Source organism: Onychomys torridus, unplaced genomic scaffold (assembly GCF_903995425.1).
Source record: "Onychomys torridus unplaced genomic scaffold, mOncTor1.1, whole genome shotgun sequence".
In the NCBI taxonomy this organism is placed as follows: Eukaryota; Metazoa; Chordata; class Mammalia; order Rodentia; family Cricetidae; genus Onychomys; species Onychomys torridus.
The window spans coordinates 16372-33989 of NW_023412613.1; the positions used below are offsets into that span (position 1 = coordinate 16372).

A 17618-nucleotide genomic window follows, 5' to 3' on the forward strand; every position below is an offset into this window, starting at 1 on the left:
CCACAAGACAACTATTTCCTGGTCCTGTCTTTTATATAGACTTTCTGTTCTGCCTTGTCATTGGTTGTAAACCCCGCCACATGACCTCCTCATCACTGCCTGTCTGTACAGACCTCCAGGACTCCTTTGGTTGGTATTGAGATTAAAGGTGTGTGAGGCCATGATGGCTATATCCTTGAACACAGAGATCCTGCCAAGCACAGCCTCCCAAGTGCTGGGATTAAAGGCATGCACCACCACCACCCAGCTTCTGCTATAGCTTGCTCTGAACCCAAGGCAACTTTATTAATATACAAATAAAATCACATTTCAGTACAAATAATATATCATTATAATATGTATTGAGATTTCCTTTGGTATGAGTTTTTTTCTCATCCTTAACATCTAAAGTTATATTCAAAGACTTTAAGAAACTAATTATACACTAAAAATTTTACAGTTACAGGGTTGTTCTGTGTTTTGACTAGGCATTGCCACATTGATTATATTCATAGGGTTTCTGTCCAGTATGTGTTTTTATGTATTGAAGATGACTGGGCTGTGCAAAGGCTATACCATACTGTTAAAATTCATAGTGTTTCTTTCATTTATGTGTTCTTTCATGAAATTGAAGAGCATTGTGATAAGCAAAGGCTTTACAACACTGACTACATTCATAGGGTTTCTCTCCAGTATGTGTTCTTTCATGCCTTTTAAGTTGACTGTTTTGAGAAAAAGCTTTCCCACACTGATTACATTCATAGGGTTTCTCTCCAGTATGTGTTCTTTCATGCCTTTGAAGATGACTGTTTTGAGAAAAAGCTTTACCACACTGATTACATTCATAGGGTTTCTCTCCAGTATGTGTTCTTTCATGTATTTGAAGATGATTGTGATCAGCAAAGGCTTTCCCACACTGATTACAATTGTATGGTTTCACTCCAGTATGTGTTCTTTCATGCCTTCGAAGACCAGAGTGATAATGAAAGGCTTTACCACACTGATTACATTCATAGGGTTTCTCTCCAGTATGTGTTCTTTCATGCAAATGAAGAGTATATTGATGAGCAAAGACTTTCCCACACTGATTACATTTATAGGGTTTCTCTCCAGTATGTGTTCTTTCATGCAATTTAAGAGAATAGTAACGAGCAAAGGTTTTACCACATTGATTACATTCATAGGGTTTCTCTCCCATATGTGTTCTTTCATGTATTTGAAGATGACAGTTTTGAGCAAAAGCTTTACCACACTGATTACATTCATAGGGTTTCTCTCCAGTATGTGTTCTTTCATGCAATTGAAGAGATGAGTAATAAGCAAAGGCTTTACTACACTGATTACATTCATAGGGTTTCTCTCCAGTATGTGTTCTTTCATGCATTTGAAGATGACTGTTTCGAGCAAAAGCTTTACCACACTGATTACATTCATAGGGTTTCTCTCCAGTATGTGTTCTTTCATGTATTTGAAGATGACTGTGATGAGCAAAGGCTTTCCCACACTGATTACAATTGTGTGGTTTCACTCCAGTATGTGTTCTTTCATGCCTTCGAAGACCATAGTGATAATGAAAGGCTTTACCACACTGATTACATTCATAGGGTTTCTCTCCAGTATGTGCTCTTTCATGCAATTGAAGAGTATATTGATGAGCAAAGACTTTCCCACACTGATTACATTCATAGGGTTTCTCTCCAGTATGTGTTCTTTCATGCAGTTTAAGAGAATAGTAACGAGCAAAGGTTTTACCACATTGATTACATTCATAGGGTTTCTCTCCAGTATGTGTTCTTTCATGTATTTGAAGATGACTGTGATCAGCAAAAGCTTTCCCACACTGATTACAATTGTGTGATTTCTCTCCAGTATGTGTTCTTTCATGCAATTTAAGAGAATAGTAATGAGCAAAGGCTTTACCACACTGATTACATTCATAGTGTTTTTCTCCAGTATGTGTTCTTTCATGCAATTGAAGAGTACTGTGATGAGCAACTTCTTTCCCACACTGATTACATTCAGAGGGTTTCTCTCCAGTATGGGTTTTTTTATGTACTTGAAGATGAGTGGGATTTACAAAGGCTTTACTATACTGATTATATTCATAAGGTTGTTCTCCAGTATGTGTTCTTTTATTACTTGGAGGATGACTGTGATGAACAAAGGCTTGACCACACTGATAATGTTCAGATGATTTCTCTGTAGTAAGACTTCTTTCATGCCTGCAATGTTAATTGAAACATATAATAGCATTGCCACACTTATTACAATGTTAAGTCTTTTTATGTCCATGAATTAATTTTACAATTTTGTGGGAATATAAAGAATTATGTTATCTTAATATTTTAACATGTTGTGTACATTCATGTTGTTCCCCTGCATAAAAGATGTCTTTGCATATTTGAACATGATTGTGATAGTAAAAGCTGTACTACCAGGCTAGTATTTATGGCATCATTTTTTTTCAGAGATTTTTCAAATGTTTTAAGAGAACTTGGAGAATTCAAACATTTACATCACTCACTATTGATTTTTCCTATACAGTGATTAATGCTACATTTTCAAGGTGAACCAGGACAAACAGAAGCATTTATACAGCCCTAGTAGGTCTTTTCTGTGGTGTGTTTGTTGATCTATTCCAATTTAAGCTGGAAAACCAATTGTTTGTAAACTTGAATCTCATTCAACAAGTTTACACAACATGGGACTATTAAATGTCTGATAATTGTTCTGAGATTGAGAGATGAACATTACTTCTTTTCCTATCCTTATGTTCATATGGCTGGTATCCAAAGTGACATAAGATATAACTATTAAAAAAGAATAACAAGATTGTTTCCACATTCAACATACAGCCGGACTTTCTTTTCCCCATCAACATGTGGTATAAGGATTAATATTTCTCTACAACACCCCCCTCAATTCTTGACTCTAACCACCTATCTAATTAAAATTAGCAAAGACGGAATAAGTTTTTGAATAACAAATCTTTTACTAAGGATTACTTGTCATCAAAACATTGTGTACATATTCTTCACATACATTCAGGGAGTATACCTTTTGTTATTTGAGTAGTAGGAAACTAAATGGATTGTCATTTGTACAGCATAGTTCTAATGAAGCTATTATCACATGATTCCTGTTAATGCACTGATTCCTTGTCTTCCATCTTAAAAGAATCACTTCCAAACACAATTCACTTACCTGTCATTGAGGTATGTGTGTTTATGATCATCAATGGATTTTAAGCTGTGATTATTTACAGAGTTTCATTTCTTTAACACTTCCAGATAGTTAAATATATCCAGAAGCACATTTGTATCAGCTTGCACAAAAAAAAAATTACCTTCCATGTTTTTGAGAACTTTGACAATGTTCTTCAACTTCAAGACCTTCCCAATTGTAGCCTAAAATATCAAACAAAGAAATGTATGGAAATTAAAGGGAACTGAATAATTTACATTACTATCCTTAGTGATCCTTGGAAACAAGGAACCTGTTTTATTCACATCATTCTTCCTCATTCTCAATCAGAATTACAGAAGTGCATCAATAATCAAGAAACTGTTGTTTCCTTACTTAAAATGTGAAGAAAAATGTACAGTATTACCTATAGTAGTGAGGTTCATGTATGTCTCCAGCATCACCTCTTTGTAGAGATTCCTTTGTGAAGGATCCAATAATGCCCATTCTTCATGTGTGATGTCAACATGCACATCGTTGTATGTCACTGTATTCTAAAATATAACATATATAAATATGCCATCCACATGTATAAAACTGAAAGCATGATAAGACACAGTAAATGTGTGCTTATTTCACAATATAGTCATTGAATTCTGGTGATTGCTACACATATTCTGTAACTCAGATGTTACAATGAAATCATCAAGTTACTTTACAAAGAAACTGAATAGGAAGTTTACCTCTATTATTTCTGAATGCTTTGAACAAGATAATACCTTGCAAGAAAAAAGCCTATTAAAAGAGATGGGAAACAAGCAAACACTTCAACAGTACTGAGCATACATCAGAGAAATTGTATGAACATTTATTGACTACAAAGAAAATTTGTAAGCTGGGTATATCAGTTCATGCCTTTAATCCCAGAACTAAGAAGGTATAAGCAGGTATATGTACTTTTGAGGTGAAAATTAGCCTAGTCTACGCAATCAGTTATAGGACAGCAAGAAGTAAATATATAGAACCCATGTGCTCTGCTAACTTCCATTCAAACAAACAAAAAAGATAAGATGAACTCAGAGATTTTTATTTACTGAAGCTCCTACAAACAGTTTGGCATTCACTCCAGTTCTGTTTTCATTTTCCAGAAACCTGAATTGCTCCAGTTTAACCTATACTTTAAAAGGAACTGTGCTTTTAAACAGTTACAAATGGAAAGAAGATAACATTAGCAGTATCAATGATGATCATAAATAATCAACATAGGGATTCTTACCCTTAGGGCACCTTGCTAGGCTTCCACTGTATAGTTAGGGCCTTCTTTTTAATAGTGATAATCTCCCTGAACATTCATGCTCTGCTCAGCATTTGACTAACATCTACATATTCATAGTGCTGTTTTTCTCTACAACCCACAGACTTTTCATTTATTTATGATCAATTTCTTGATATTTTATTGTACTGAATGAATTATAAGTAATAGTTATCCAAGAGAGTCAATGGTCCGTCTAAGAAATCAGCCCCATTATAATTATTTTTTTTAATTCTGCCTTACTCTACTTCTTGGGGACATGGGCAAAATAAGAAAAGTTAGGGGACAAAATATCACACAAATGATCTCAATTTTAATTCCCCTGAAATCCTTTGACCTCTACCTCCACTGTTTGCAATACCTTTAACAGTACTTTATTCAAAGTACTACAAGAATAACCAATTAAGCACTGTGTGCAGCTTTCTATGTACTTTGCTATCTAAATTTTGATATGCTCAACATTCACCCAAAAAGTCATCATTCCCAGCACCTTTGAACAACAAAATCACTTTTGCTTTACCACATTCTTTTATAACTTGCTTTTTTTCTTGCTTTGATTCAATTATCTACACAAAAACACCTTGGGTAACAAATGCTTATTTGGCTCATTCTGCTAGATTACAATCCATCAGTGTCAGTGTTTAGGATAGATATTCAATCTAGCAACTGAAGGCATAAATCACGGGGAATATTTCTTTCCAGGCTTTCTCACTAATATAGTCATTGTCTTATGCCAAGCTTGCTGTCTTATCTAGTGCAGGCCAACTTTCTTAGGGATATTGCACACTCAGTGGATGGAATATCACCCATAAATCATCAATCAACAAAATCTCAAGTAGACTTAGCAACTAGGTTTTCTTCTGATGGGACACATCCTCAATGGATATTCCCAAAGGTGAACGTGGGCTCGGAAATGTTGACATCTGAAAGTAAGTAGGACACAGAGACAATAATATATGGGACTTTACATAACTAAACCCAATGAAACAACTACATGAATAATTTAAATAGTGAAAAAAAGACCGTTGATAATGATAACAAGTAGCAAAACAGATACATTAAGAAATGACGAAATACAAGTTTCTGAGATCAAGAAGAGAAAACTAAAATTGTTCCTCCACAGAAAATCTCCAAATGAAAAACCTAAGGAGATCCTAACATAATGTAGTAATTTTCCATAAAATAAAAATTATTGAAGTTCCATCATTTGCCAGAGAAACAATATAACTATATTATGACTCATAAAAAAAACTCACACAACAGAGATGGTACCACTGATAAAAGAAGACAATAAGGTAGACCTACAAGTATAACACTATTCCTTGAAAAAACTATTATAAGATTCTAATGAAAACTAAAATCAGAGAAGTCACTGACCACCACTCACCCTGAGCACTCCAGTTCTCTCCTTTACCAATAATAGACAATAGATTGTGTGAAGAGACTTTTCCACCAAATTTGGAATCATTCACTTGAAGCCTGATATTTCACATTATAGAAAATAATTTTGGCTATTAATTCTATCTCATTCTCCTTTGATAAATAAAAGGATGTCTGTTAGAAACTTTAGAAACAACTTTGTTTCCTATGATTGAAGATTAGTTGTAAACCTGTATCAGAGAGAGGAAATGATTTTTTTTCAATAAATAAAAGACAACAGAATTTTGAAGATACTGTATGATTTTATTACATACTTAAAGCACCCTGATTTCTCTAATTGCTTTATAAGTCATAAGAGCTTTTGAAAACAAGTCTAGACCCATAATATGAGTATATCTATATGTATGAGAAAGTCCATTGATTAGCCATGGATCTCTGCATCTGCTTCCATCATTTATAGTCACAGCCTCATGTGGTACTGATAAAGATTCAAAATCATTCTTCTAAACCTCTATTAAATGCAAAAATATTTTATGAAACTTCTCATAGTAGCCAAAGTATTCCAAGTATCACACTTGGCAAATATTTATGTTATGGCTACCAGGAATGACTACTTTTATAAGGTAAGTCGTTGCCAGAACATGCTGTTATGTCATACAAATAAAAAAATAACAAACCAATGAAAAACATCCATTTCTGTGTAAATTTATTCAACACATATCTGAAGTGTTCTTTAAATGCTAACACTGTTTTAAAAGTTTCTTTGTGGGTGTATGTGTGTATATTTGTCTATGTCCCTTTGTATGAAGTGTGTGTATTTGTGTATGTGTTTGCGTGGTGTGTGATTTATGTGATCTTTGTCTCTATTTATGTTTGTGTGTCTTTATGTTTGTGCATGTATTTGTGTGTATGTGTGTTTTTGTGTATATAGTTCGTGTTTGAGAGCAGTGTGTGTATTTTTGTGTGGTGTGAATGTTTATATGAATATAGTGCATATATTTGTATATGGGTGTGCATGGGAAAGAGAGGTATGTGTGTGATGTGGGTATCTATTTGATGTGTAGTGCACATACATGATTGACCTCATATACGGTGGCAAATTAACCTGGAGGACCTGGTTCTCTCTATCATGAGATCCCAGGAACAAGCTTATTGCACTTGGATAGCAATGTGCTTTGACTTGATGAGTCATCTCATGATATCAATAATACTTGTAAATAAACTTTATGAAATAATTGCTGGTCCCTAAAGTCAGTGCAAATATACTGTCTTGTGTGATTGCTTTTTGAACAAATAAGAACTAACTCGGGTTTACTACTGAATCATCTTAGGTGAATTTCATGATTGGGGAGATTTTATTGATTAATATTACTTTATCTAAAACAACAGTGGCTAAAATTACCCTAATTACTTATATCTACTGGTCTATGAAGCTTTTAACACCAGTTTGAAACTTCTCTAGTTCTTAATATTAGATGGATACCTTTGTCACAGGACAAAGTTGGTAACTCTAGATATACAAATTATTATACCATCCATTAGTATAGGCAGGTGATGGGGAAACCCTTAAACTTTGAAATAAATAGAATACATGTACTAGCAAATAATCATTCTAGAGTGAAGATTCCATAGGATGCTAACTTGAGAGTTCCTACTTCTCTGAAATTCTCTAGGGCTGCAAAGTACAAAAAACAACATTATATAATTCTTACTTAAAATCCTTTTTCTAGGATCCATCTCCTAACTAGTATGAGTCAGAGTAACTCTGATGGTGTTTAGTAAGCTGGAGTAAGCTCTTCTTGCAATCCTGACAAGCAGAAAACATTATCCTAAACTTGTTGAGTACTTGCTTTTAATCCCCCATGTCATTCCATCGTTCATGAATGGCACAATTGATGTGAACAAATGCCCTCAGTCTCTGGGGACTCTCTTATATAGCTCTAATGGCTGAACCATTTTCCTTCCTAACCCTACAAGAAACTGCAAACTCAGACCTTCTGATTTAACACTAACCTTTTATTATTAATAGAAACACATGATTTATTACCCCAGCATTCAGAAGCTGGGAGCAAAGATGTCATGAGTCAGTGGCCTCCCTGGGCTAGAAAACAAAACAACAAAATAATTCAAGGTAGTAAGGACAGGCCTAAGTATTTCAAATTCTTTGCAGTCAGAAAATTATATCCTAGGTACCCTTTTTTTTTTATTCCAACTTTCTTCTCTGTTTCTGTGATTAAATTCTCTAACCAGAAGCAACTCAGATAATTAACAGGATTTTTGTTTGTTTTTTTAGTACCCCTAGGCCACATTCCCTCCTTATGGGAGCTTAGGCTAGAAACTCAGGCTAATATATGAAGGGAAATATAAGGAAGCATTGCTTCCTGGATTTCTCTCTTGCTTTGTCACTGTCTCATGCTAAGATAGATCTCTTCTCCAGCACAGGCCCACTTTCTTACAGATATTACCAACTCAGTGGAACAGCCTTCCCACAACATTTAAAATCAACTCAATCCCTCTCAGACTCAGCAACCAGATATTTCGGTCTAGGTACACTCTCAACTGATGTACCCCCACATGACTCTAGGTGATGTCATGCTTACAGTAGAGGTTAATTAGGGGAAAAAAGACAATAATATATGAGGAGGTTTTAAAGATCCAAAGCCAATGTATTAGTTATGTCAATCACTTAAGCAGCAAAAACAGAAACATGAAGATAGCAACAAACATACACATGCCTGGAAATGTGAAGAGTCAAGTCTCTGAGATGAAGAAGAGAAAACTAAAACTGTATCTTCACAAAAAAATTCACAAACCAACAAATAAACAATGAACTCATAACAAGAAATTTTCAGAATACAAAATTGTGAAGGTCCATTATTTTCCAGAGAAACAATATAAATAGATGATATAAAACTAACAACATAGATAGCACCACAGGAAAAACAGAGATCTGAAAAGATACCTACAAATATATCATGAGCCCTTAAACAAGAACAAAAATATTCTCATCAAAACCAATCTACAAGAAATCACTGACCAGCACACATCCTGTACAATAATTCTCTCCTTTGCCAATAATAGAAAATGTGTTGTGTGTGGAGGATGTGCCACTATAATTGGGGAACTTCACTTCAAGGTTAATGATGTTTTAATTTTATAGAAAATAGTTTGACTTCTAAAAGGATCTCATTCTCTTATGATAAAGCAAAGGATGTCTGTAGCATGAATCTTAAAAGTTCTTATTTAATGAAATCAAACCTGGGGTGAATGCTGGAAGATCAGAGAAGCAGAACAAGCCACAGTTTCGTCTCCTCACCAGCTCCTCAGCTGGTCTTGTTTCCTCAGACTGCAAGTTTCTGAATCCTCATACCAATGGCTCTCAGCTGAACTGTTCTCAAAAGCCTGAATGCTTAACCAGCTGAATGCTAAACTAACTACATGCTTTACTCACTTAGTTCCTGGTCCTTACGCCTCGTATACCTTTCTCTTTTGCCCTCACTGCTTGGGATTAAAGGCTGGGTTTCTGGGATTAAAGGCATATGTCACTATGCTTAGCTGGTTCTAAAGTGGCCTTGAACACACAGAGATCCACCTGGCTCTGCCTCCCAAGTGCTGGGATTAAAGGTGTGTACCACCAATGCCCAATTTCTGTTATGGCTTACTCTTCCCATTTTCTAGCCACCATTTTTGGCTTTGTTCTAGTGGCTGTCTGTTCTCTGACCCCAGATATGTTTATTTTGAGAAACACACAATATTTCAGGAAACACAATAACCACCACAGATGTCTGTTAGGAATACTTAGACACCATTTTCCCCCTATGATTGATGATTGCCTATAAGTCTGAATCACAGTGAAGAAATGAAATTTCTTTTATAACAAAATAAAAAACAAAAGATTTTGAATGTATCAGTGTACACCTAGAACAACATGTTTTGCTCTAATTGCTTTATAAGTCATAAGCATTTTGAAAAGAAGTGTTTTGCAGTTTTTGCATATGTTTGTGCATGAAAAAGAATGTTTTCCATTCATATACTGGATCTAGAACAATAGATAATTATGAGCCTCTAAACTTGAGTGTTGGTATCAGCACTCAGGTCATTCTCAGAAAGAATATGTGTTGAGCCACCTGCCAAAACCATAACATGTTTTTTCCAATAAACCAAAAGTATTTCACATATAAACAACAACCTAAATAAACGCAGAAGCAAATAAATGATCCTTGAGAACATGATGCATCAAAATGAAGTTTTTGCTTTTGGTAAATTTGCAGCATGAAATGAACACAGTCCAATAACAATGCCCAACAATTTACAACAGGATAACTGATTACAAAGCTACTTTCACAGTGAAAACACTCAAAGTGATCACTGGGATTAGGCAAAAATTGTACACAGGTTGACATAATATGATTTCTATACTTACTACTAAGCTACAGCAATCAAGAATAAGTGAAAAACTGAAGGGGATAGAGAGAAAAGCTAAGAACAAAAATAGAAAAAAATAGTCAACAACAAATCAGAGACCAAAGGTAACTTAACCAGGAAAAGCGTGATCTTGAAAACTGTTACCCAGCTAGTTATGATTCTATGTGCACAGAAAATAAATAAGCCCAGACTTCACAACTACCACAAAATTAACTCAAAGTCACCCTTGAACAATTGATTTTAACCCTCAAGCTTCTGATATTTCTTACAAAGGCAGAAGCCACATGCTTAGACCTCTCTTTGCAAAAGGAGTTGATCTCTTGCTATGGCTCTATAGCTCCTTATGACTTCTTGTGGCTTCAGGTAAGACCAGCCCCACTGATGTCCAATCCCAAAGCAGCATAGAAGAATTTATAATCTGCTTTATGTACATGGATTATGGCTCTAAATGTGAATTCTATCCTATCTATCTACCCAACACCATGCACACTTAAAAACCTCTGTAGCTCATAAAGTCCTTTTTCCTTTAGAACTAAACTTTGCTGAATCACACCATTGCAGCTGGTGGTAGCAGAAAGCGAGAAGCATTCTAATCATGTAGTGCTGAAAAACAATCCATATCACCATCTTTCTACCAGTTTCTAAAATACTGAAAACATTTATAAGAGAAACATGAAAGTGGAATGTAATATTCAGAACTTTTAGAAACCAGACATTTAATGTTCTAATGTGTCTTCCAAGTGCACACTAAAAGCTTGTCTGTGGGTACTCACTGGACACTGATACTAGGGTTCCTGGAGCACAGAGCTGAGGCATTAAGGTGCTTGACCCAGGGGAAGATTGCTAATGAACAAACAAAGCTAAAGCCGGTGGCAAAGGCAGTTGTCCGCTTTCCTACAAGTCCCGGGTTGATTGGTCCACCGCTGCAAAAACATCTGAGAAAAGCTTTCCTATCAAAGAAAAGACCTTTCTGGGAAAGCAGGAAAGCTGAACTGTGTCTGAAGCAATTGTGCTGCTGAGGCAGAAGCTGTCTGGGGAAAGAGCTCAGCCAGGGCAGAACAGAACAATCCAGAAGTAAAGCTTTCTTTTCTGTCAGAGAAAGCATCTCTTTGAGAAAAGCTTTGTTTCAACTGACTCCTGGTGAGATAAGGGAGTGTAACCCTAAGGGGTGATTGCCTCTGGCATAAGCTCTGTCCTTGGGAACCCAGACAAGCACATGCAACCCCCTGGGGGACTGGGCCAGGTGAAGGCCTGAGGAAAACCACCTGTCCTAATGTGAGCTAAAATATGGCAAAAACCTCCCTTGCTATGCTTTATTTATGAACACAAACCTCAGACCCCAAAACAGAATTGGACTAAAGGTCCTACCTTCAGAAGCAAAAAAGCTGTCACTGCGGCATTGGGAAATGTTTCGGGGGTAGAAGGGATAAATTGAGACCAAACTGGGAACTTTCTGGGAAAGACACTGAAGAAAGAGAAGGGACATAATCCTCCCTGTGAGATCACAAGTTGCAGAGGTGCTTGTTTGAACTAAAATTGTTAACTGCAGAGTTTTGCTTGTAAAATGTCTCTTCGTATTTGGAAGTGAAAGCCTGATACCAGAATTTTATGAACTTTTTGAACTTAAAAAAGAGATAAAACTACAAAATTTTTGGTTTAGCATTTCTTTATATTTGGAAGGCTAGTACCAGAATTTATCATTTGATTTTTGGGACTTAAAAAATGAAATGAACAATAGTAATTTCATTGCAATGGGATAATTTTAAATTTGCTTCTAGTAATAACTTGGGAACTGTTTTCTGGAAGTTGGGTTAATTTTTAATTGTTTAAATGAAGAAATTTATTGTTTCTACCTAGAGTCAAGATACAATTTTGTATATGCATATATGCTTTATCAACTGGTGATTCAAGAATTGTGTTATGGAACTGTTTATGTAAAAATGGAATTACTCTTGGAACTGGTTTTGTGTTGCAAATGGAACTGTTTAAATGGAAAAGTTTGCATTTTCTAACTAGGCTTGAGACTTTGCTTAAATTATAAAGAAAAGTGAGAATTAATATTCCTTAGTTTATTTAATTTAAAAAAATATTTTCTTTGAGTGGATTAATGTCATATTTTGTTAGTATAAATGCAAATTGGGGGCTGGAGAGATGGCTCAGCCATTAAAGGCAAGGCTCACATCCAAAAAATGCAAGTTGGGTACATTAAGAGACTACTTTTAAAGTGTAAAAAGTTCTAAGAGACTACATTTGGGGCTGGAGAGATGGCTCAGAGGTTAAAAGCACTGACTGTGCTTCCAGAGGTCCTGAGTTTGCTTCCCAGCAGCCACATGATGATTTACAACCATCTGTAATGAAATCTGGTGCCCTCTTCTGGCCTACAGAGATGCAGGCAGAACACTAAATAAAAAAAAATTAAGAAAAAGAAATTGCTTTTGGATGTTTTGCTAAGTTTTCAAAGTGTTAATGGTTTGAGAATATCAGCAGGTCTCCTGTTGAAGCCCGTTTTTGGGTTCCTTGTGGCTTTACCCAGCAGGTCCCCATAGAGGAGGTTTAGGGCCACGGGCCTGAGTGCAGGTGTCTGAACTGGTATGCACTTGGTTGTGCTGGGAGAAGGTCTTTTGCTCCATCCGCTTGGCATCTCTATAAATACCCTGGGGCAGAGACAGTCAGAGCCCATTGATATAGGTTCCAGGCCCTCTCGAGGCTATCCTTTATTTTCTATCTGTTTATCTCCACACTATAAATCCTTCTATCTAATATTTCCTGCAGCTCACACTCAAGAAAACTCTGGGGAGCTGTGGGGTTACTGGGTAAATGCCCCACACTCTCCTACTGGGTGATCAAAGATCAAAGGACACAGAAAGCACAGTCCTTCCAGCTTTGTCTTTCCAACCCAGGGGACAGGGTCCTAGCCTAGAAAGTTTCTATTTTTTGTAGACATTCTTGTACTCTCTTAGAACATATCCTCTTCTTCATCCAAATCACAGGTTCCTTTGTGAGATCATTTAATTATATACTCAATATTCAGTGCAGCCAACCCATCGCCTCATCATAGCTGGAAAATTGTGTATCCAAAAAAGTCACATCCACACAGTAACTGTTGTTACTACATAACTGTTGTTAAAGAAAAACAGGCCATGAACTAGAAAACAATGAGTCGTCATGGTATGGCTTGGAGACAAGAAAGAGGATGAGGATATGATACAGATAAAAATCTCAAAACTATATTTTGAAAAGTTAAAATGGGTATAATGGCCATGTGCTCCATAGTCCAGGGATTTGTATTACAGCACATGAAAATTTTCTCAAACCTTTATCTCTGGGTGTAGATCTAAAACATGAAAAATAACAGTCCCATTAGGCATGGCCAAATTTTACCTATATATGTTTTGATTGAACTACTGTAACTATAGCAATTTTGTTTCATGGTAATATAAGTCCTTTATCCAGATTCTTGATTGTCCTTGACAGTGAACCCCAAGAAATGGCCAATCGGGACATTTTTGGAACATCTAAAATTGATTACCTAATCTCACATTGCTATTCTCAAGTACTCTTGAAGTAGGAAGTCTGTCAACCCCCAACCTGTCTCTCCCTTTCTGCACTGTGACTCCACCAGCTTCAAAGTTGCTCAATGAATTCAATGCTTGCACAGGTCCCTATTCATGTATAACTCTCCACTAAAATCCACTAAAAGCAAGAGAGATTGGGGATCACTTATAACTGGTTAATTTTATTTTTTCTTCTTACTGACTAATCAAGGCCCAGAATAGAAGAAATTGGAGGACTTTTTTCTCAGCACTGGGAGCAGAAGCAGGATTAGCTGTTCAATGCAATCCTCAGTTACATAGAATGAGGAAAGCTTAAACTAAAGGAGACATTGCTCTACACAGAAATCAATAATCCTCATCACTTGAGAGAAAAGGAATAGAACCACTGATTACCTAGAGACATTGGAGAACAAAAACATGGAGATAAGAGCAGTAATGCACTAAAAATGATACCAATAAGCAATTTTTAAAATGATATAATTTTTTTTGAGACATGGTTTCTCAGTGTAGCTTTTTGCACCTTTCCTTGAACTCACTTGGTAGACGAGGCTGGCCTCGAACTCACAGAGATCGGCCTGGTTCTGCCTCCCGAGTGCTAGGATTAAAGGCACGCACCACCACCGCCTGACAAAATAATGCATTTTTAAGATGAAAACCTTAGCTATATTGATTTTGAAAAAGAACAGGCCCTACCCTAGTGGAGGGGAAGTCATTAATATGAGATAGATTGATCTTGCTCATTTGCATATGTTAGCTGCTGAGATCTATAATTGGCACATCAAGTCATAGTCATTGATCTGTTTCTTAAACCTCTGAGCTGACATAACTGTGTCAAGCAGGATTTCACATATCTGCATAGGAGAATTGCCTAATTACAAATTCAATATTCATTGGCTCAAGATAATTTTCCAAAGCTGGGTGGTGGTAGCGCACGCCTTTAATCCCAGCACTCGGGAGGCAGAGCCAGGCAGATTTCTGTGAGTTCAAGGCCAGCCTGGGCTACCAAGTGAGTCCCAGGAAAGGCGCAAAGCTACACAGAGAAGCCCTGTCTCAAAAAACCAAAAAAAAAAGATAATTTTCCAAAACTCTACACTCACACAATCTGGTCTGTGATCATTCATGTGACAAATTAAAACATGATGAGAAAGTATAAAACAACTCTTGCTACCATAATCAAGTCTTTTTTTTAATAATAGTGACTCCAGCAGGTGATTGTCTACCCTGCTTCCCCCTTTAGTGTGCACAATAAATTATTTCTGCTATTTGGTCTGGACTCAGAAGCAGTGCTCCACATGTGAAACCTTTTCTGGTGATTGCATTAGATAGTCAACTACATGACTCAAATGGATAATTTTAAAACTCTGAGGTGGTACAGTCATTTAATTTAAGAATTTTGAAGTTATAGCATAAAGAACAGTGAGATCATTGGCCTGGAGAGCATGAGAATGGAATCAAGGACACCCGAGACAACATAAAAGAGCTTGTCTCCAAAACATTTGTCTAACAGGATAGAAATTCTGCTGTCCTATAATTAATACTGACTTCCCAGGGAGAAATCACACTTAGGATATTAATAAAGAAAAATACCTTTAATGATAGTATGCATCCATCTCTGGCAAATGATTAAGTAGGAGACAGCCTTGACACATTTTGCATTCACCATGTGCATTCATCCATGTGTCTTTTAGCTTCATGCTCCAGGTTTCACTTTGAACAATTTAAATAGAGACAGCAACTTGCAGGTCTAGCCATTTGGGCAGATGGGTGAGTTAGAGAGCAAAAATATTCCCAGATGGTTTCTTAAATATACCAAACACCTGAGACAGCAGGTCATTCTTTAGTGCTGGGTTCAAGCTGACAGGGGCTGAGAATGATGGGAAAAGTGGAAGGTAGTAAAGATAAGAGCTGGGTTGGGGAGTGCTTCTACAAGCTACATTGTATGTCATGTAAGCTTCTTAAGAAAAACAGCATCTTGTATACTACTTCTAGGAGGTAGGTGGAAGGGGATGGATGACTTCTGTTAAGTCCGCAGAAGCCATCATACAAAAGGAGAGACTCAGGAGAAGGCTAATCAAACAGTGCTATAAAGGGGAACATGGGGCATCTCTAGAACCTTACTGAGGAAGCCCACCAGTTGTCTTGGGACTGATAACCACAGCTCCAAGTCGGACTGAAGCCACTACACCATAAAATATCTGGTTCCAGAACATAAGCAGTTCATCCAAACATATCTTAGGGAAGGAGTGCTGTTTTATTGTCAATACATCAGGCCCTTAGTGTAAGCTCCCATGGCCTATGCCCCATGATATTGCTAGCTCTCCCAAGAATATCCCTCCTCCTTAATGATGGGCCTAAAAGAAAGCCTTGCTGATCAGGCCAGTCTTTAACACAACAGCATTTTTCTTTTTCAAATAAATGTCACCTGGTGTCACATTGCCCATCTGGCAGAACAATGCTTATCTCAAGAAAACTGGAACATTGTGGCACTCCAGGCCTTAAGGTTGGATTTGACCCTATAATGCCTAATAAGCAGCTTGTTAAAATTTAATTCTTTGATATGTTTGGGCCTAGTGGCTTGTTATATACTTGTAGTGGCTCCTTTGTGATGTTTTGGAGCCCAATGTCTGGACGGACAATCCTGATGAATGTAAGAATATCCTACCCTTCTAAACTCTAACACACCTGGTTAGCATGCACTTATTGTTCGGGTATATTAGAGGCAGTCTGCCCTCCTCTAAATTCTATTTTGTGAGAATTACCATCTCCTAAGCATTAGTAAATCCTTTTAATCACCAGTTCTATTCATGTACATCACACCTTAGTGGGAGTGCTACCCAATGCATGAGATGCCTTTCATAACCCCCCACAAAATTAACTACAAATGGATCTTACATGTAAAAATTAAATGTGAAACACTGAAGCGCTATACGGTAATAGAAGGTATTCTCCAAGTTTGGCATCCTGATTTTCCATGGTTGAAGTCCTAAATTTTTTTTTTTTAAACAGGGTTAATCTGTGTAGTTTTGGTGCCTGTCCTGGATCTCACTCTGTTACCAGGCTAGCATCAAACACACAGAGGTCCATCTGGCTCTGCCTCCCAAGTACTGGGATTAAAAGCTTGTTCCACCACCACTGCTCAGCTTCAAAGAGGTTTTTAAGCACAGCTCCCTACTTTCAGATCTGTGAGCAGACACTGCCCATAGAGCAGTGATTCAGAGGGTCTAGGGAGTTTCAAGTACCACATGGGACCTAAGATGACCGAGTTTCTACAGGCAGGTTCCCACCCAGATCCTGAGAGAGGACCAAACACAGTGGATTCTACACCTCATCATCTGCTTCAACCTATCTGGAGACAGAATCAATTCACTCACCTTGTCATGGTGTCCTCGGTCAGCCATGCTCTCTGCTCAACTCCCTGCAGCAGGGCTCACAGCACACCACACAAAGCCAATAGCACCAGGTCCTCTTGAAATCCAAGTCTGAAACCTATGGCAGAAGGAAGAACCCTGCACCACTTTTGACTGGCAGGTCACCTGGAGGACCTGATTGGCTAGTGACACTTGAGTGACAAGAGCACATCCCATAGGGTTACAATGTGCTTAAAAACAGAGCACAATGGTTCCTGTCCCTCCCTTCCACACCAGGCAAAGACTTTTTCTAGATCAGCAGAAATATGCATTTCAATAGCACTTGCCCCAGGCTGCAAAGCAGACCTGCTCTCTCCCTGCTTTCCACAGGCACTTCCTCTTCTTCCTCCTGGAAACAAAGTGGCTAACTAGCTTGTC

General features: G+C 37.2%; 1 protein-coding gene across 1 annotated transcript; it reads right to left on the reverse strand.

The window, feature by feature from the left end:
• Positions 1-583: 583 nt before the first annotated feature.
• Positions 584-17231, reverse strand: LOC118575725 (zinc finger protein 431-like). Its single transcript, XM_036176143.1, has 4 exons — positions 17205-17231; positions 3590-3716; positions 3326-3386; positions 584-2201 (listed from the first exon to the last, which is right to left on the reverse strand). The coding sequence occupies exons 1-4, from the start codon at positions 17229-17231 to the stop codon at positions 584-586; spliced, it is 1833 nt and encodes a 610-aa protein (XP_036032036.1).
• Between the last annotated feature and the right edge of the window lie 387 nt (positions 17232-17618).